Source organism: Scyliorhinus canicula, chromosome 3 (genome assembly GCF_902713615.1).
Source record: "Scyliorhinus canicula chromosome 3, sScyCan1.1, whole genome shotgun sequence".
Taxonomy (NCBI): Eukaryota; Metazoa; Chordata; class Chondrichthyes; order Carcharhiniformes; family Scyliorhinidae; genus Scyliorhinus; species Scyliorhinus canicula.
Window position 1 is genome coordinate 104,051,182 of NC_052148.1, and position 20,908 is coordinate 104,072,089.

General features: G+C 42.8%; 1 protein-coding gene across 2 annotated transcripts in view; it reads left to right on the forward strand.

Moving 5' to 3' along the window:
* si:dkey-250l23.4 (E3 ubiquitin-protein ligase RNF180) overlaps window positions 1–19,874 on the forward strand; it is a 171,603-nt gene extending 151,729 nt beyond the window's left edge. For both annotated transcript variants that reach the window (XM_038791010.1, XM_038791011.1), the window contains one exon: window positions 18,636–19,874. In XM_038791010.1, coding sequence (XP_038646938.1) covers window positions 18,636–18,829 — 194 coding nt within the window. In that variant the 3' untranslated portion in view covers window positions 18,830–19,874. The remainder of the gene's footprint in view (window positions 1–18,635) is intronic.
* Window positions 19,875–20,908: the final 1,034 nt, after the last annotated feature.

The window sequence follows — 20,908 nt, forward strand, 5'->3', positions numbered from 1 at the left end:
GGCGTGAGGGGAGGGGTTGTTTTGCATTGAGGCATGACTGGAATATTTAAATAAAAATAAAGGGAAGTTTTAAGATGGAAGTGAAAGGTCAAAATCTAAGGTTGCCAAACTCAAAGTTGAGTCCTGAGGGTTGCCAAATGCCCAATGGGAAGATGAGATGCTATTCCTCCAGCCAGTACCTGGCTTCAGTGAAGCATTGCAGCAGGCCAAGGACAGTATGAGAGCAAGGTACTGAGTTCAAATGGCATGTGACAGGAAGGTTGGGGTCATGCTTGCAGTCTGAACAAAAGTGTTCTATAAAGTGGTCACCTAGTCTACGTTTAGTTTCCCCGATGTAGAAGACACCACATTGGGATCAGCATCCTCAGCACAGGCTGGAAGGAGAGGTAAAACTAGGAATTACAGACTTGTTAGCCTAACATCAGCAGCAGGGAAAATGCTAGAATCTATATTAAAGCGTGTAGCTAACTGATCACATACAAAATAAGAACTAGGAGCAGGAGTAGGCCTTCTGGCCCCTCCAGCCTGCTCCGCCATTCAATGAGATCATGGCTGATCTTTTGTGGACTTAGCTCCACTCTCCGGCCTGAAGACCATAACTCTTAATCCCTTTATTCTTCAAAAAACTATCTATCTTTATCTTAAAAACATTTAATGAAGGAGCCTCAACTGCTTCATTGGGCAAGGAATTCCATAGATTCACAACCCTTTGGGTGAAGAAGTTCCTCCTAAACTCAGTCCTAAATCTACTTCCCCTTATTTTGAGGCTATGCCCCCTAGTTCTGCTTTCACCCGCCAGTGGAAACAACCTGCCCACATCTATCCTATCTATTCCCTTCATTATTTTATATATTTCTACAAGATTCCTCCCCTCCCCCACCCCGCATCCTTCTAAATTCCAACGAGTACAGTCCCAGTCTACTGAAACTCCCCTTGTAATCCAACCCCTTCAGATCTGGGAATAATCTAGTGAACCTCCCCTGCACACCCTCCATCGCCAGTACGTCCTTTCTCAGGTAAGGAGACCAAAAACACAATACTCCAGGTGTGGCCCCACTAACAACTTATACAATTGCAGCATAACCTCCCTAGTCTTCAACTCCACCCCTCTAGCAATGAAGGACAAAACTCCATTTGCCTTCTTAATCACCTGCTGCACCTGTAAACCTTTTTTTTGTGACTCATGCACGAGCACACCCAGGTCTCTCTGCACAGCAGCATGTTTTGATATTTTATCATTTAAATAATAATCCCTTTGCTATTATCTTACCAAAATGGATAGTTTCATATTTGTCAACATTGTATTCCATCTGCCAGACCCTAGCCCATTCACGTAACCTATCCAAATCCCTCTGCAGACCTGCACTTTTTGCTTTACCACTCATCTTAGTGTCGTCTGCAAACTTGGACACATTGCACTTGGTCCCCAACTCCAAATCATCTCTGTAAATTGTGAACAATTGTGGGCCCAATACTGAACCCTGAGGGACACCACTAGCTACTGATTGCCAACCAGAGAAACACCCATTAATCCCCACTCTTTGCTTTCTATTAATTAACCAATCCTCTATCCATGCTACTACTTTACCCTTAATGCCATGCATCTTTATATTATGCAGCAACCCTTTGTGTGGCACCTTGTCAAAAGCTTTCTGGAAATCCAGATATACCACATCCATTGGCTCCCCATTATCTATCGCACTGGTAATGTCCTCAAAAAATTCCACTAAATTAATTAGGCACGACTTGCCCTTTATGAACCCATGCTGCGTCTGCCTAATGGGACAATTTCCATCCAGATGCCTCGCTATTTCTTCCTTAAAGGTAGATACCAGCATCTTCCCTACTACCGAAGTTAAGCTCACTGGCCTATAATTACCCACTTTCTGCCTACCTCCTTTTTTAAACAGTAGTGTCACATTTGCTACTTTCCAATCTGCCGGGACCACCTAGAGTCAAGTGAAGTTTGGTAAATTATCACTAGTGCATTTGCAATTTCCCTAGCCATCTCTTTTAGCACTCTGGGATGCATTCCATCGGGGCCTGGAGAGTTGTCTGCCTTTAGCCCCATTAGCTTACCCATCACTACCTCCTTAGTGATAACAATCATCTCAAGATCCTCACCTGTCATAGCCTCATTTCTATCAGTCACTGTTATTTGTGTCTTTCACTGTGAAGACCGACCCAAAAAACCTGTTCAGTTCCTCAGCCATTTCCACATCTCCCATTATTAAATCTCCCTTCTCATCCTCTAAAGGACCAATATTTACCTTAGCCTCTCTTTTTTTTGTTTTATATATTTGTAGAAAGGGAAATCATGTTTGACAAACCAGTTGGGAACTTTTTGAGAATGTAACTAGCAGAGTAGATGTAAAAGAACCAATGGGTGCGGTTTATTAGAATTTTCCAAAGGCTTTCTACAGGATCCCACACAGGAGGCTTGTAAACGAAGTTAGAACTCATGGCATTGGGGTAGTGTACTGACGTGATTGAGGATTGCATAACGGACAGAAAACAGAGAGTAAGGATAATCTGATCATTCTCATATTGGTCGATTGTGACTCGTGGACTAAGGATCAGTATTTGGGAACCCAACAATCATAATCTATAATTATTTGGATTTGGGGACCAACGATAATCGTTCCAAGTTTGCTAATGACACAAACCTTTGTAAGTTGTGAGGAGGATTTAAAGAGGCTTCATGGAGGTTTAGACAGGCTGGGTGAGTGGCAGGAACATGGCAGATTAAATATAATGTGGCAAAATGCTAATTTATCCACTTTTGATAGGAAAAGCAAAAAGGAGGAAGATATTGGGAAGTCTTGATGTCCAAAGAGACCCGAGTATTTTTGTCCATAAGCCACTTGAATGCTAACATGCAGGTGCCACAAGCAATGAAAAAAGCAAATAGTATGCTTTTTTTTATTGCAAGGGGATTTCAATACAGGAGTAAGGAAGTTTTGCTGAAGCTGTAAAGAGCTTTGGTGAGACCACAGCTGGAATATTGAATGCAGTTTTTCTCTCTGTTGAAGGAAGGATACACAGACCATCAAGGGAATGCAATACAGCTTCACCAGACTAATCCTGAAATGGTAGGATTGTCCCATGAGGAAAGATTGAGAAGATGAGGCCTATATTCTCCAGAGTTTAGATGACTGAGAGGTGATCTCATTGAAGTGTGCAAAATTCTTACAGGGCTGGATAGGGCAAATGCAGGGAAGATGTTTCCGCTGGTTTGAGGGTCTAGAACCAGTGGCCACAGCCTCACAATAAGATGTAGGCCATTTAGGATCGAGATGAGAAGAATTTTTTTTCAGAAGGTGGTGAAACGTAATTCCAAAGAGCTGGGCGGCTCAGTCATTGATTATGTTCAAAGCAGCAATTGGTAGATAGTCCGAATATTGATGAAAACAAGAGAAGCAGGGATAGTGCTGGAAGATGGTGTTGAGGCAGGCCAGCCATGATATGATTAAAAGATGGAGCAGGCTCGAGGGTCTGAATGGCCTCCTCGTGCTTCATGTTGCTATAACCATTGCCTACCACCTGTATGTCCTGAATGTTACTTGCTACTTATAAACCTAAGCCTGAATGTTGTCCCCGTCGTTCTGGGCATGGACAGCTTCAGTATCAGGGGAGCTGCAAACACATGCAATTTATCAACCAATACCTCCACTTCTGATCTTATGTTGGAGGGAAGGTCATTGATGAAGCAGCAGAGGGTGATTAGGCCAAAGACATTACACTGAGGAACTACTGCACTGATGTTCTGTAAGTGAACTTTGACACCCACAATCATCATCCTTTGCGCTAGGTGTGAGTTTTCCCTTTGATTCCCATTGACGTCAAATTTATTTGGCCACCTTGTCAAATACATGCAATTTAAGAGTAGGCCACTTGGCCCCTGGAACCTGCTCTACCATTCAATATCAAGGCTGATATGACTTCAACCTCAACTTCACACACCTGCCACTTGCCAATAACCTATCACCCTATCACTTTGCTTACAAAGAGTCTATCCACCTCTGCTTAAAATTCTCAAAGATTGCTCCCACCATCTACTCAAGAAGAATTCCAAAGACTCATGACCATCTGAGTGAAAAGATTTTGCCTGATCTCTTAAATAACTGACCCCTTATTTTAAACAGTGACCCCAAGTTCTAGGTTCCCCACAAGAGGTAACCTCCTCTTCGCATTCACCCTGTCATGTCCTCTCAGGAACTTGTATATTTCAATCAAGTCACCTGTCGACCCCAACAGATACAAGTCTAGCCTTTCCTCATAAGATTACCCACTCATCCCAGGTATTAATCTAGTAAATGTACTGCGAACTACTTTAAATGCATTTACATATTTAAATAAGGAGACAAATACTGTACACCGTGCTCTAGGTGTGGTGTCTCCAGTGCCCTGTAGACCTTTGTTCCCTTTTCAGTATTCTTCCTATGAACCCATACATGTCCCATGAGCTTTCCTTGCAACTTCCAACATGCTGATTGAATGTTGTCCCATCTTGTTACAATGGTGACAGCTAGGTTTCAAAGTCTCACCTCCAGTTGCAGTATCTCCCTTTGTGGTCTGAGGACGAGATCTCGGAACATAGCAACTATTGGATACCACCCTTTCTCTCACCCTCCCACTTCCTATCCTTTTCAAAATTATGGAGGTGATGGAACAAAAGTTAAAATTTATGGATTAGCTCATAAGTGCGGAGTCTGCACGTTCTCCCTGTGTCTGCGTGGGTTGCCTCCAGGTGCTCCGGTTTCCTCCCCTAAGTCCCGAAAGATGTGCTTGTTCGGTGAATTGGACAATCTGAATTCTCCCTCTAAATACCCGAACAGGCGCTAGAATGTGGCGACTAGGGGCTTTTCCAGTAACATCATTGCAGTGTTCATATAAGCTTACTTGTGACAATAAAGATTATTATTATTAATCGTCAGTCATAATTTCTTCCTACCTAGCAGTTTTTGCCCTATGATCTTCAACATGGATTCATTCTTATTATGGAAGGTATGGAATTCTTAAACTCCTCTTAAGAGAATGACCTCTCTCAGAGCCTCATTAGGTAGTTTCAACTCCCAATGCTCGTACCAACTTATTAAAATGATTCTGCTTAACCCTTGCAAATTCAGCTTAAGCCTGTTCCGGCTGTCTCCACAAATTCCGAAATTTGTGCCTGTACTCTTCGGGAACCAATTGGTATGCACTTAGAATAGTCTTTTTTACCTTCTCATAATCCTGACACTCCTGCTCTGACAAGGCAGCATAAACGTTCTGTGCCCGCCCCATCAATTTACTCTGCAGCAGTCATGTCCACTTTGCATTTGGCCATTCCATTTGAGTTGCTATTTTCTCAAAAGTCCTAAAGAACATTTCTACTTCCTTCTCTTCTGAGCGGTTACTGGACATTCTGGAGGTGGAAGGTGAACAGCCAGTGGTCATGGTACACATGGGTACAAACGGCTTAGGTAAAGAAAAAGGGGTGAGGTTCTCGAAGCAGAATATAGGGGTAGTATGCAGACCACTAACACTGCAGTTTGATGTTGGGAATAGTTTGGACAGAAAATCAGAGATGTGTTAAAGGAACATCTGTGATTATGGGTGATTTTAATCTGCATATAAATTGGGGGAGTCAAATTTATCACAGTACAATAGAGGAGGAATTTCTGGAGCATGTACAGGATAGCTTTTCATTTCATTTCATAGAATTTACAGTGCAGAAGGAGGCCATTCAGCCCATCGAGTCTGCACCGGCTCTTGGAAAGAGCACCCTACCCAAGCCCATACCTCCACCCTATCCCCATAACCCAGTAACCCCACCTAACACTAAGGGCAATTTGGACACTAAGGGCAATTTAGCATGGCCAATCCACCGAACCTGCACATCTTTGGACTGTGGGAGGAAACAGGAGCACCCGGAGGAAACCCACGCGCACACTGGGAGAACGTGCAGACTCCACACAGTGACCCAAGCCGGGAATCGGACCTGGGACCCTGGAGCTGTGAAGCATTTGTGCTAACCATTGTGCTATTTCTGGACCAGTATGTTGAACAACGAACAAGGGAACAGGCCATCTTGGACTGGATGTTGTTCAATGAGAAAGGATTAGTTGACAATCTAGTTGTGAGAGAACCCTTGGGGATGGTGCTGATTTAGCCTGAGGATTACCATACCTCAGGCAAGGGGCAAGGTTCAGAAGGCGGGGCCTTCATAAATAACCTCAGCTGGCCTCGCTCTGCATCTCACACCAGTTTTTTAGCCAACTGAGCTAAACCGGCCCCAATAAAAATTACTTTAGTGGATAAACCTTGACGCCCAAGACCGATCTGTAAAGGGGAATTCTTTATCAAGATGGATAGTGAGGTAGTTGATTCTGAGACCAGCGTCCTGAATCTCAATAAAGGAAACTATGATGGTATGAGGCATGAATTGGCTATGATGGACTGGGAAACGTTACTGAAAGGAAGGACAGTGGACAGGCAATAGCAGGCATTCAAGGAATGAATAGGTGAACTCCAAAAGTTGTTTGTTCCTACATGGCGCAGGAGTAGAAAGGGAACCATGGCCAAACCATGGCTTACAAGGGAAATTAGAGATCGTATTAGATTCAAAGAAGAGGCTCACAAATTAACAAGAAAAAGTAATAAAGATGAGGATTGGGAACAGTTTGAAAGGCGGACTGAGGGATTGATTAAGAAGAGGAAAATACAATATGAAAGTAAGCTAGCGGGGAACAAAAACTGACTGTAAAAGTTTCTAAAGGTATGTAAAGAGAAAAAGATTAATAAAAATGAATGTAGCCCCTTACAGACAGAAACGGGAGAATGTCTAACGGGGAAGACTGTACTGGAAGTTCTGAGAAATGTAAATTGTAGTGAGGGGCTGACGGAAATTAGTATTCGTGCCCTTCACAGACACGGAGAACGTGCAGACCCCGCACAGACAGTGACCCAAGCCTGGAATCGAACCTGGATCCCTGGCGCTGTGAAGCAGCAGTGCTAACCACCATGCTACCATGCCGCCCACATAGGGGCTGGTTTAGCACAGGGCTAAATAGCTGGCTTTTAAAGCAGACCAAGACATGCCAGCAGCGTTGGTTCAATTTCTGTACAAGCCTCCCCGAACAGGCGCCGGACTGTGGCGACAAGGAGCTTTTCACAGTATCTTCATTTGAAGCCTACTCGTGGCAATAAGCGATTTTCATTTCATTTTTCATTTTAATTTAAAATGTGAGGTTATCCACTTCAGTAGCAAAAATAGGCAGGCAGATTATTATTTGAATGGGTGTAAATTGAGAGAGTTGGATACCCAGCGAAACCTTGGTGTCCTCATGAATCAGTCGCTGAAAGTAAGTACATCAGGCAGTAAAGAAGGCAAATGGTATGTTGGCCTTCATAGCGAGAGGATTTGAATATAGGAATAGGGATATTTTACTGCAATTCTATAGGACATTGGTGAGGCCACACCTGGAGTGTTGTGTGCAGTTTTGGTGTCCTTATCTGAGGAAGGATGTTCTTGCTATGGAGAGAGTGCAGCGAAGGTTTACCAGGCTGATTCCTGGGATGGTGGGGCTGTCATATGAGGAGAGACTAAATCGGTTAAGATTATATTCTTTGAAGTTTAGAAGAGTGAGAGGGGATCTCATAGAAACTTATAAAATTCTCACAGGATTAGACAGGGTGGGGGGGGGGGGGGGGTCCAGAACTAAGGGTCATAGTTTGAGGATAAGGGGTAACCCTTTGGTGACTGAGGTGAGGAGAAATTTCTTCACCCAGAGAGCGGTGAATCAGTGGAATTCACTACCACAGAAAGTAGTTGAGGCCAAAACGCTGTGTAATTTCAAGAAGGAATTAGATATAGCTCTTGGGGCTAAAGGGATATGGGGGGAAAGCAGGATCAGGGTATAGAACTTGATCAGCCATGATCATAATGAATTGGTGAGCTGGCTTGAAGGGCTGAATGGCCTCCTCCTGCTTCTATTTTCATTGTAAGTTTCTATGAATGAAAATGTGGTTCTGATGCTAAGACAGACTCTGCAAAATGGCCCATCAGGAATCTCCAGAATCATGGTGGCCTGCTGCTCCTTGCATTGCCAGTTACTCTGAGAAGAGTTGCATTGGAAATGAATAAGCATGTTGAGCATGTTACCACCTTCAAGAAGGCAGGTGAGGGGGGTGGTACTTTAAGACCTGGCAGCCAATGGCACCTGGATAGGCTAGCATTTATTGACCGTTCCTAATTGTCCTTGAGGAGGTGGTGGTGAACCACCTTGAATTGCTGCAGAGTAGTAGGTACACCCACCGTACTGTTACAGATGAAGTTCAGGATTTCGAACTAGAGACATTAAAGGAACAGCAATTATAGTGCCAAGTCAGGATAGTAAGTGGTTTGAAAGTAGACTTGCAGGTGTGTGTTTTCATCCATCTGCTGCCATTGTCCTTCTGGGTCATGGGGTGAAAGGCCCTATCACCCTCGCTTATCCAGACACAATTCTTCTAAAATTCCCTTGTAACTCCACCGGGCGTAAGACAGGTGGCTGCACGGTGGTCTGTCAGGACATGCCCTAAATATGTTACTGGCACTGTCATGAAACCAGTCCTGCACTCACTATCAGCCCCCGCCATTTCATGCTGTGTATCTCAATGGGCTGGAATTAGTAGGCCTGACAGAAGCCTCAGTCGCAAACTGAACTTCAAATAGTTCCACGGGGAAGGTCCCGCTCGCTGACAGCTGCGGGTCAATCAGAGGCCAGCTGATTGGCAGCACTAGAAGAGCAGGTAACTGATGGCAGTGCCTCCCAGAGGCTTAGGATCGCCAACGAACCACGGCCCAAATTTGAGTGGTGAGGTGGGAGAAATGTGCAGAGGAGATCAAAGGCAAGGGTGGTAGGGAGTGCCTTTGGGAGGAATGGGAATGTCATGCTGCTACAATTTAATCTGTGAGCCACCACCAAATTGTAGTTGACTCGGATAATGGATGTTATTTACTCATTATTGAGCCAAATTTATATCCCGCCTGCAATGACCAGGAATCCTGCATCGGCTCCTTTCACCCTCTGACTCACAGGGGATGCTTAACTGACGCAAGGCTTCTTCCCCAGCCACCATGGTTCCTATTTTCATTAAATCCAGCCCAATGTCCCAAGGACCACAGAGCTGCCAGTACAAATACTCGTCAGAAGAACTGATGCATGCGATCATTACTATTCTCATTCTCTATGGATCTGGTCTCCATACCCACCTTACATTCACAATAAGCTGGCCTGCTGCAATCCAATGAATCTCCATCACTTTCACCTTCATGTGGAGCAGTGAAGGATACAACACCTCTTGTTGGCCTCAAGCTCCTTTCTCCTGCAATGACAGAAATAGTGTCATATTTGTCTCATGGCCTATATGTGCTTATCAGTTTGCCACTTTAAATGTCCACTGCTTGGAGGGCAGTCTTCCGCTTGGAGGCCAGTCCGCCACTTGCAGATGGACTGGCCATTCTAAATTGCCCCTTAGTGCCCAAAGATGTGCAGGTTCGGTGGGTACAGGGATAGGAAAAGGGGTGGGTCTAGCTAGAGTGCAGAGGGTCAGTGCAGACTCAATGGAGCGAATGGCCTCCTGCACTGTAGGGATTCAATGTTTATTTTGACACAACCGAATAGTCCCTGCCTTTAAACAGCCCACATTTTCCAATAGTTTTAAAAATATATAACCAGCAGAAAGCCTTCCAATTTATTGGATTTCTCTGATATTTTCATGTCATCACTATTTTTCCTGAGATGAGCCATAATCTAATTAATTGGTTGAACAGTGCTCAATAGCCTTTCCAGTTTCTATCTTTTTATGTTCCTATTTGCAGAGGAGTGCTTGCCTCAAAGGAATTAGTGCCTGCTGGTGACCTTGGCTGCCCTGTTTCAGGTTGGCTGCAAACATCCTGGCAGCAAATAACAAACATCCTCGCAGCCAGAAAACAGAAAAGGATTTAATGTTGGAATGCGGCATTGAAGATGCACCTTCAAACAGCTCCTATTTTGCTATAGGACAACATTGATGTAAAATGGTCACTCTTTTTGCTGATCAGGTTTTCCACATGCCAGCATGAGAACTAACTGACCTCAACCAATAACAAACTCGACTCATTTCAATAATATTGTTGGGAATCTCAGGGCAGACTTGTGACAGACCAAAAGCCTGTCTCTGTGTCCTGTGAGGAATGAGTATGAATGAGGAAGAGTTCCATTGTTGCATGAGGATATCATAGAATTTACAGTGCAGATTGTTCACAACTCTGTCAGGTATAATGTAAATTCAGCATATTTTGATGAGCCTGGCTCTTTTTTAGTGGCCTGCTTACACATTTCCGTATGCAGTCCTGTACCCTGTATGAGCCAGAATATGTAGTCTTCTTTCCCCAAAAAGACTTCATACCCTTCAGAACTCTCTCAACCCTATATCACTTGTACCTAATACATTCTATTTATCCCCCTTACATTCTATTTATCCCCCTTAATCACTCTACCATGCTGTATTATCAATACATTACATGCTAGTTGGAGTTGCATTACAGATCAACTAACCAAATTTGGTTTCAAAATTAGTAGTTAGTTTGCAGAGAGGCATTTTTCTCAAATACACGCTGACAGCAGGAAACCTTGACTGTTGACGATGTATGATAGAAAATTATGTCAATTAACTAGATGGCAAATTGTGAATTTCCGGATGGGCGCTATTGGTGGGTGAGGTAACCACTTGGCTATGGAGGACGTGTAGAGCAGTATGATACTTGCACAATTGTGGCATTAATGTTGATCGGTAGGACAGAAGACACCTTGCTGTGGCAAAGAACTGGACAGATGCTTTGTGCTACCTTTGCTCTAATATTTTCTGCCACTTTTTGGAAGCCGATAATGCTAAAGCTCAGTGGCCATCTTCAATCATCTCTAGTTTCTACTTAACATGTATGTAGAGCACAATGTTTGAACTGTTATTCATATACAAAGCTAGTTGCCCTCTTTATTCTTGTATAGAGTGATAATATCCTAGTATTTCCAATTTGACATGGGCAAGTAGTAAATTGTGGGACAGTTTGGCAGCAATACTATGATAAGAAATATGAGGGCACCTTCCTGAATCATAGTACTGTTACATAATCTTAAGCATGCCATTTTCTTAGGGGTACGCTATCCCCAATTCCTTTTAAGCCTGGTTGGCAGTTCCTGCCAACCATTCATAGAATCCCTACAGTGCAGAAGGACGCCACCTGGCCCATCGAGTCGAATCTTTAGATGTTATGGGGCAATTTAGCAATCCATCTAACCGGCACATCTTTGGACTGTGGGAGGAAACGGAGTACCCGGAGGAAACCCACAAAGACACGGGCAGAATGTACAAATTCCACACAGTCACCCAGGGTGGAAATTGAACTCGGGACTCTGGCTAACCACACTGTGCCACCATTGTGAACTGATATCCTCTGTGGAATCCCCATTTTATGCCTTGATTTGTGCTTTGCTTTCCTTTGATTGTTTTTACCCTCCCGTCTTCCACCATGGAATCTTGAAATGGATGGAAGAATTTTTTCAATGGTTTGAAGTTGCAAAAATACATTGTCTTGCCTATTACCACAAGTGGCCAAAATGGTATAATTTTTTCAGAAGAATTCTAAATAAAATGATTTGTTGTTTAGGGTCTTCTCAAGGAGTTATGAAGTTTTATTTCAATAAACTGGTATTACAGTCTTTTAATGACAAAACCTGAAGTCCAGAATGTGCTGCACCTTTGTGCTTCTGTACATATTGCCTGAAAACTCCTTTGAGCTATTTTTGATTCTCTAAGTCACACATGAGTGTGAAGAACAGCTGCCCCTCTAATTTCTAAATTATGTAAGAAGTCCTTTGCTCTTTCCTGCAGCAAGGTTTCACAGGTTATGTGCTCATTTGTACGCCATTTAAGAACGTTTCTCTGTGCATATATTATGCATTAAAATGATTGATTGCTTCACTTTTTTTTCCCTTAAGGAATATTATATTTGCCAACTCTGGCTGTAGCAAGAAGGTCCTTCTAATTTTGGCCTCTGAGCAGAGATCCCACTGCATTACATAATATCATACTATTTCTGTTCTGTTTACTTAGCTTGGGACATTCTTGATATCACCAAATATGTTTTACCTATCCTTTCTAAAAAATACTGGAGTAGAGTTTTTATTCGGCTGTGGCTTTATTTAATATAATTCACCCAAAAAGCAACCCTTTGAGATGACTCTTTAAATTATTTAAATTTAAAAGGCATTTAAAGACCTTTACATTTTTAGTGTTAAGAAAGTCATTTGATAGTTCAGATCATGAATATTGCTGAATAAAGAGGTGTTGTCAAACTTTTCGTATTGCACTCATCAGGACAGATGCAAAAATACCAACTGCAAACGGAATAACAATTTATACTGCATGAGACGAGAGTACTGATTGGTTGGCAAGTAGACTTTGATTGGTAGAGGTGTTATATAGAAACATATAAGAAATAGGAGCAGGAGGCCATTCAACTCATCGAGCCTGCTCTGCCATTCAGTATGATCATGACTGATCATCTAACTCAATAGTCTGATCCAACCTTTTTCCCCTTCCCCCATATCCTTTGACCCCTTTCACCCCAAGTTGTTATATCCAATTGTTTTATGAAACTTAGTGTTTTGGCCTCACCTACTTCCTGTTGTGAATTCCACAGGCTGATCATTCTCTGCGTGAAGAAGTCTTTCCTCATCTCTGTCCTAAAGGTCAACCCCGTATCCTCAGATAGTGACGCGTGGTTCTGAACATCCCCACCATCAGGAACATCCTCGTTGCTTCTATCCTGTCCAGTCCTGCTAAAATTTTGTAGGTTTCTGTGAGATCCCCCTTCATTCTTCAGAACTCCAGCGAATACAATCCTAACTGACTCAATCTCTCCTTCTACATCAGTCCAGTCATGCCAGGAATGTCTAGTAAACCTTCTCTACACTCCTTCAACAAGAAAAGCCTTCCTCAGATAAGGAGACCAAAACTGCGCACAATATTTTGAAGGTGTACCAAGGCCCTGTATAATTACATCAAGACATCCCTCCTCTTGTACCCAAATCCTCTTGCAATGAAAGCCAACGTACCATTTGCCATCTTTACTGCCTGCTCCACCTTCCTGTTTTTGCTACCAAAATAACCTCCCATTTATACAAAGTATACTGTATCTGCCATTCATTTGCTCACTCACTCAACTTGTCCAAATGAAACAAGGATTTCTGCATCCTCCTCACAGCTCACCCTCCCACCCAGCTTTGTGCCATCTGCAAATTTGGAGATATTATATTTAGTTCCCTTGTCTATATCATTAATATATATTGTGATTAGCAGGGAATCCAGCACCAATCCCTGCAGTACCCCACAGGTCACTCACTGCCTACCTTTTGGTGAAAAAAAATATTTATTCCTACTTTTATTTCCCAGTCTGCCAACCGTTTCTATCCATCTCAATACGCTATCCCTAATCCCACGCGCTTTAATTTTACACACTAATCTCTTATGTGGGACTTTGTTGAAAGCCTTCTGAATGTCCAAATGAACCACATCTATTGGTAACTACTAATAACATCCTCGAAGAATTCCAGTAGATTTATCAAGCATTATAAATTTCCCTTTCATAAATCCATGACTCTCTCCGATCCTACCACTATTTTCCAGTGCTCTGCTATAAGATCTTTGATAATGGAGAATGGGGAGGAACAGTTGACTGCCAAACGTTTGTTTAAATTGAAACCAGGCAGATCAACTCAGGTCAAAGTGTTGCCATGAGGAATGAAGCAGGGAATGGCTGTTCCCCAAGCTTTTGCTCAGTTGATTTTTTTCAATAGTTCAGGGTATCTGGGCATTGCTGGCTGGACTAGCATTGCCCATCCTTAATGGTGTTTGGACTGAGTGGCTTGTTAGACCATTTTTCAGAGTCAACCACATTTGGTGGGTCAGACCAATTAAGGACAGCAGATTTCCTTCTCTACAGGGTGTTTTTTTTTAACAATGGTTGTATTAGACTTTTAATTCCAGATTTTTATCAAATTCAAACTTCACCATCTGCCATGGTAGGATTAAAACCCAGTTCCCAGAGCATTATCCTGGATCTCTGGATTACTAGTCCAGTGACAATACCGCCTCCCTTTAGGATGAAGGAACAATGTGTGGATGTGCTCCTTTTATCTACAAAGGAGAGGGCCTTGTGTGTGAATATCAAAGCTTCTCGCTGGTGTGAATGCGTCACACTTCAAACTGAGAATCGTAAATTGATAGTAAGTTTATTTGTTAGATTGTTTAGCAAGTTGTCCATGAATTATATATGATGTCGGACACTAGGGATGATATTTTGCATCCGCGTTCATTGCTGGTGTTCAGTGCCGTTTTGTTCACTGAGGAGCTTCTCAGTGTAGCGAGAGTTCGGGAAATCTCTGGAGCGTCTAAAGCAACCCTTGAACCCCAAGTTTCAACGCACCATAGGACGGTCCCTGGGCTCACCCTCCCCAACACCCACGCAGGTTACCCCGGTCCGATCGCCACAGTGCAAGAAAGGCCAGCTTGACACCTTGACAGTGCCATCTGGCACTCTGGCCAGTAAGCCTGTCGTCGTAATGAGGAATAGTCTAGAATTCATTATCAAACATTTTATAGCAGAGCTCTTGAAAAACAGTACCAGGATCAGATAGAGTCAGTGTGTATTTATGAAGGGGAAATCATGCTTGATAAATCTACTGGAATTCTTTGAGTACATAGAGTTGGTGAGGTTGATGGGGTCCAGTGGACGTGGTTTATTTAGACCTTCTTAAGGCTTTCAACAAAGTGCTTCATAGAGTTTAGTGTGTAAAATGAAAGCACATGGGATTAGGGGTAGTGTGTTGAGATGGATAGAAAATTGGTTGGCAGACAGGAAACAAAGTGTCGGAATTAATGGATCTTTTTCCAAATAGCAGGGAGTTACTAGTGGGGTGCCGGAGGGATTGGTACTGGGACTCCAGCCATTCGCAATATATATTAATCACTTGGAAGAAGAAACAAAATCAGATCTCCAAATTAGCAGATGACATAACGTTGGGTGAGAGGGTGAGCAGTGAGGTGAATGTAGACACTTTGGTGTGATTTGGACAAGTTGTGCGAGTGGGCAAATGAATGGTCGATGCAGTATAATTTGGATAAATGTGAGGTTATCCACTTTGGTAGCAAAAACGGAAAGGCAGACTATTATCTGAATGGTCATAAATTAGGAGAATGTGCAACAAGACCGAAGTGTCCTCAGTCACTGAAGCTAAGCATGCAAGTACAGCAGGTGGTAAAGAAGGCAAATGGTATGTTGGCCTTCATTGCGAGAGGATTTGGTTACAGAAGCAGGGAAGTCTTGCTCCAACTATGCAGGGACTTGGTGATGCCACCTGGAATATTGAGTGCAGTTTTGGTCACCTTATCTGTGGAAGGATGTTCTTCTTCTAGAAAGCATGCAGTGAAGGTTTACCAGACTGATTCATGGGATGATAGGTCAGGCATATGAGGAGAGATTGAGTTGATTAGGATTGTATTCACTGGAGTTCAGAAGAATGAGGGGGGATCGCATCGAAACTTATAAAATTCGAACAGGACTAGACAGGGTAGATGCAAGAAGGATCTTCCTGATTGTTGGATATCCAGAACTAGGGGGTCACAGTCTGAGGATATGGGGTAGAGCATTTAGGATGAGATGAGGAGAAATTTCTTCACCCAGGGAGAGGTGAGTCTGTGGAATTAGTTACCACAGCAAGTAGTTGAGGCCAGAACATTGTATGTTTTAAAGAAGCAGTTAGAGAGAGCACTTGGGGCAAAGGGGAACAAAGGATATGGAGGGAAGGTAGGATTAGGCTAGTGAGTTGGATGTTCAGCCGTGATCATAATGCATAGCAAAGCCGGCTTAAATAGCCACCTCCTGCTCCTATTTTCTATGTTTCTATGAGGCTACAGATTGTGGTGCATACAGTATTACTGCTGCTGATAGTGGAGGGTGGTTTACCTCAGCTAGCTGGACAGCTGGCTCATGATGCAGAGCAAGGCAAACAATGTGGGTTCAATTCCTGCACCGGCTGACACGTTTCATGAAAACCCACCTTCTCAAACTTGCTCCTCGTCTGTAGTATGGTGAACCTCGGGTTAAATCACCACCAATCTAACTCCCCCCTCAAAGGGAAAAGCAGCTCTATGGTCCTCTGGGACTATGGTGACTTTACTGATGCTAATGACCCACAGAACCTAATGGCTGTCCAGTTTGAGTTGTTAGATCTGTTCGAAATCTATCCCATTTAGTATGGTGGTAGTGCCATGCAGCCCGATGAACGGTATCCTCAATATGAAGGCAGGACTTACATGGACAGATGCATCTGCAACAGGTAGATTGGTGAGGTCAAATACGTTTTTCTCTTGTCGGTTCCCTCACCACCTGTGGCAGACCCAGTCTAAGTTATGTCCTTTAGCATTTTGCCAGCTTGGTCTGTTCTGTTACTATCCAGCTTCTCTTGGTGACAGACATTGAAGGGCCCCGTTCAGAGTATATTTTGTGACCTAGCCACCCTCGTGCTCCCTCCAAGTAATGTTCAACATGGAGAAGCACTAATTCATCAGAAGAGGGAGTGCTGGTGGATGCTGATCAGCAGTAGGTCTCCTTGTCCATGTTTGACCTGATGCCATGAGATTTCATGAGATCCAGAGTCAGTGCTGAGAACTGCTATGGCAACTCCCTCCTGATTGTATAACACTATACTCCTACCTCTAGTGGGGCTGTGCTATTGTTGGGGCAGGAAGGATGGTGATGATGGTGTCTGGGACATTGTCTATAAGGTATGATTCCATGCGTACGACTATGTCAGGCTGTGTCCTCCAATTGTGGCACAAGCCCCCAGATGTTCGTAATGAGAACTTTTCAGGGTCGACAAAGCTGATTGCTGATTGAATGAGCAGGAAATCACAAGGGGCAGCCAGTTGGAAAGATTTTTTTATTCAGATTATCACCACTGTCCGATTTCATTCCTTGCAGTTGACTTTATAGCAATTTAATTCAACTGAGTGGCTTGCTTAGGCCATTTCAGTACGTTGCTTAAAATCATGCTCTCAAAACAGTACGGTACAATGTACAAATATAAATTATAATGGAAGTTTTGTTATCGGATTTTGGGACAATGTGTGACATATCTGTCCCCTTGCTCTTGTTTCGTGGAGTGAGTCAGTTCCAATAAAATGAATCTATCCATGAATTATGGTAAAATGCCAAACTAGTATAGGAAAAACTGACAAAAGAAAGAATAGAAAGCTCACTCTAATTATGGCTCCATTAAAGTCACCTTTTATTTGAATTTAAGAAGCCAGCTTGAGGTGGAGGAAATGCTACAGTCCAGATTTATTTTCGACCAGCATTGATTTCAGTTTTGTTGTTCTTTGATTGGCTGCAGCTACTGATTGTTAATATAAGCCAATTCCATTTGTAAGTGATAACAGTCTGAGGCTAAGTGCCGGCGCCAACGGAGAATCCGTGGGTGAGTTGCAATCGGAAAATTGGCGCGAACCACTCACCTATTCCAGTGTCGGTGAGGAGCTAGCACCGACGCCGCGTTGAACACTGGCAGATTGTGCGGGAAACGGCTGGAGAATCACTGGGTCGCGGGTCGCGCATGCGCAGGGCTGACAAGCTGCACCAGTCAGGCCGGAAAACATGGCGCCGTCCGTGCTGGAACCCTACACGGCCCCACAACCCGCCATCTGCCCCCCCCCCCCCCCCCCCCCCCCCAAACCCCAGCCCTAACAGCAGCCCCCCAGCCAGCGGCATGGATCCCGGATGATTGTGGCAGCGCTGGACCCTGTCCGCAGCCGGCAGCCAGGTTCCCATCGCTGGAATCAGACGTGGCCCGGCGCCGTTGGGAACTTGGCCCATCGGGGGCGGAGCATTGTGGGTGGGCCAGCTGATGATGCGCCAACGGCTTGCAACTGCGCATGCTGCGCGTCCCGATGACGCCGATTTGGAGGGGGGCGAAGCATCGCAGACCGGCGTCAAACCGGCTCTTGTCCCGAATCTGGCGTCGGAAGCCATTCTCCGCTCAATCGCCGATTCCAATTTCAGCGTTGGGCTACTAGAGAGGTGAATTAAAGCTTCTCTGCTACTACCTGTTTTTCACTGCATTGGAACTGATCCTCTTTACAGAAAATTCAACTTTGTGCAGCTATTGATAAAAGTGTTTATTATGCTTTTGTTGGTCCAAGTCAGATTGATGTGCAACTTGGAGGGGATCTTGCTTTGGCCAGAAGTGTGTTTATAAAAGCAATGGGGGAGGGCGCTAAAGTGACAAAATTCAGCAGATGTTCCACAGCAGAGAGGAGATGGTTTTAACACATTAATCTAGGTTGGCGTTGAACAGGTTATATTGCATCTCCACACCTATTTTAGTTACTGTTTGAAAATTAACATTAAATAAATTAAGGGACGTAAGCTTTTTTAAATATTGGACTGCAACTTTGCGTTACTTTATCGCCTGGGCTGTTGTGCTCTAATGACAATGTGCCAGATATGCTGTTACTCAGTTGTCAGAAAATAACGTGCCATATGCCATTAAAAGTTGTGTATCACACAGGTTTTGGAAGACATTCCGATCCCGTTGCAAGAAGACAGTTCCCTCATGGTGCCTACAGACTGGATTTTGAGGATGACAATCGTGGCTGGAGATTTGATATGGACATGGTTATCATTTATATCTATTCTGTTAACTGGGTCATTGGATTCATAATTTTTTGCTTTCTCTGCTACTTTTTCTTTCCATCTTTTTAAATGGTGCATTAGGACCTTGGCAAAGTGAGGATTCAGACAAGATTGAACCACGTAATGTTGATAAGCAAGCTTTGAAAACATTTCCTTAAGTATTGCACATTTTCAGTTAAAGAACACCAAGGGACATGATAAAGGCAAACACATTTGAAAGGATGAGTTTGTAATGTTCTTTCCAGTTGCTATTATCTTCTGCGGTATTAACCATCATTGTTGAAATCCAAGCTGCCATTAGTGGAGTCTGCAGAGTGCAGTTAATGCAATTTATTCTGGATACAATTTCCATAAAAAATTGAACACAACTTGGACTTTATACAAAACTTGAATGTAACCAACTGAAAGCAAGATTTATTTATTCCTTACAGAGAATGTTTGGCATTATGTTTCCACTGTAAATAAACTATTGTCTAAAGATTAATATTGCAAGTAACTGGCGATAGTGGAGAATACACCCTGTATAAAACCAGAATTGTAATGCAGGTTTTAGGCAAGTATGTTAAACAGTTGCTTTCATTGATTTAAGATCATTCTTCAAATGTTAGCGTGAACCTTTGAGAAAAATATTAACAATATATTAGATACCCAAAAGCAAGAACAATAGTCTATTGGAGTAAAGTTTAAAATCATTATTTTTTAACCTTCACTTTATATTTTTATTTAAAGTTGCTACAAAGAAAATTTAAATACTTCCAATAAAATAAATGTTAGAAAGGTAATGGTCAATAATTTTCATTTTAACAATGACACCTGATCGAAGTATCGAAGTCTCAATTTATTTTCACCTAATGGTTTAATTAGTGTGCTATTGTGGTGTAATTGATCTGAAAGGAGGCCTTTATTATTTTACTTGGCCTATATAAATCCTGGATGATGATTCTTTTCTTCCTATTGATTTCTCCAGTAATTATAATTATTAAGAGCTCAATGGAGGATCCTTTACAATTAAGGAAAACATTGCTTCAACTGTGCTAACGTTATATCATTGGAAGGAATGGAATCTGTGAGACCGGTTTCTATAAAGAGTAGGCCAAACTGCCTACCCAGACGTGCTAATGAGAGACTGGATTATTTTTTATGATTGAGACTCATTTGAATTGGACCTGCTAGCTGTCAACGATCACTGATAGTCAGATTGCTGATTGAATGAGCAGGAAATCACAAGGGGCAGCCAGGTGGAAAAATTATTTAATTCAGACTATCACCTCTGGCCATTTCTCTGTCCGGCTCCATACTTCAAACTTCTGCTCACAGCATTACCACTTTTGATCCTACTGATACAAATGATAAAGAGTAAATATACTTTGAGAGAATATTTCCAATCCATTACTATTATGTTCCTCTCCTCTAACATGGATAAATGCTCCCTCATGGAACACTGTGACAATAATTACTAAGAAAATCAACGAGGAGTGGGACAGACCAGGCACTGATCAAGAATTATCTTAAAAAAAGAAAATCTGCTGTTGGTGTTGCAAGCATTTACTGTGCTTGTTGTCAAAAGTGGAAAATCTGGGCCAGCCACTGAGTGTCAGAAATGATGTCCAGTATTTTACAATGAGACAACACTGCAGGAAACACAGGGAAGTGTTTGAGCCTCATTGGACCTTCAAATAAATATATAAATGAAGGTAGGGACTCTCAGCCCAAAATTTCTTGGTAGTTTGTTGCACATTTGCTATGTCATCATTCAAACAGAAATGACTTCCTGGTCTTCTTGCTGTGTGTGCTCATTAGTTTTGCTGTTCATGCTTTTCTTTTTGTTTTCCACTTGCTGCATTTTTTTCATTGTGTTTTGCTTTTATTTTACCTTTCCGATCACTTGCCAATCAGTAAAACTTGCGTTTTACTGGTTTGCAACAGGACCCATTGGATTTCCAATTTAAATTCCAAGAAATTATTGGAGCTTGTAGCAAAAGCAATGTAATAATTGTGGGGACTTTAATCTTCATCTAGACTGGGGAAATCAAATTGGCAAGAATGGTCCAGGAGATGAGCTTATAGACAGTTTCTTGTTGCAATATACAGTGAAACCACCTAAGGATAAAGCAATCTTAGACCTAGTATTGTGTGATGAAGTAGGGT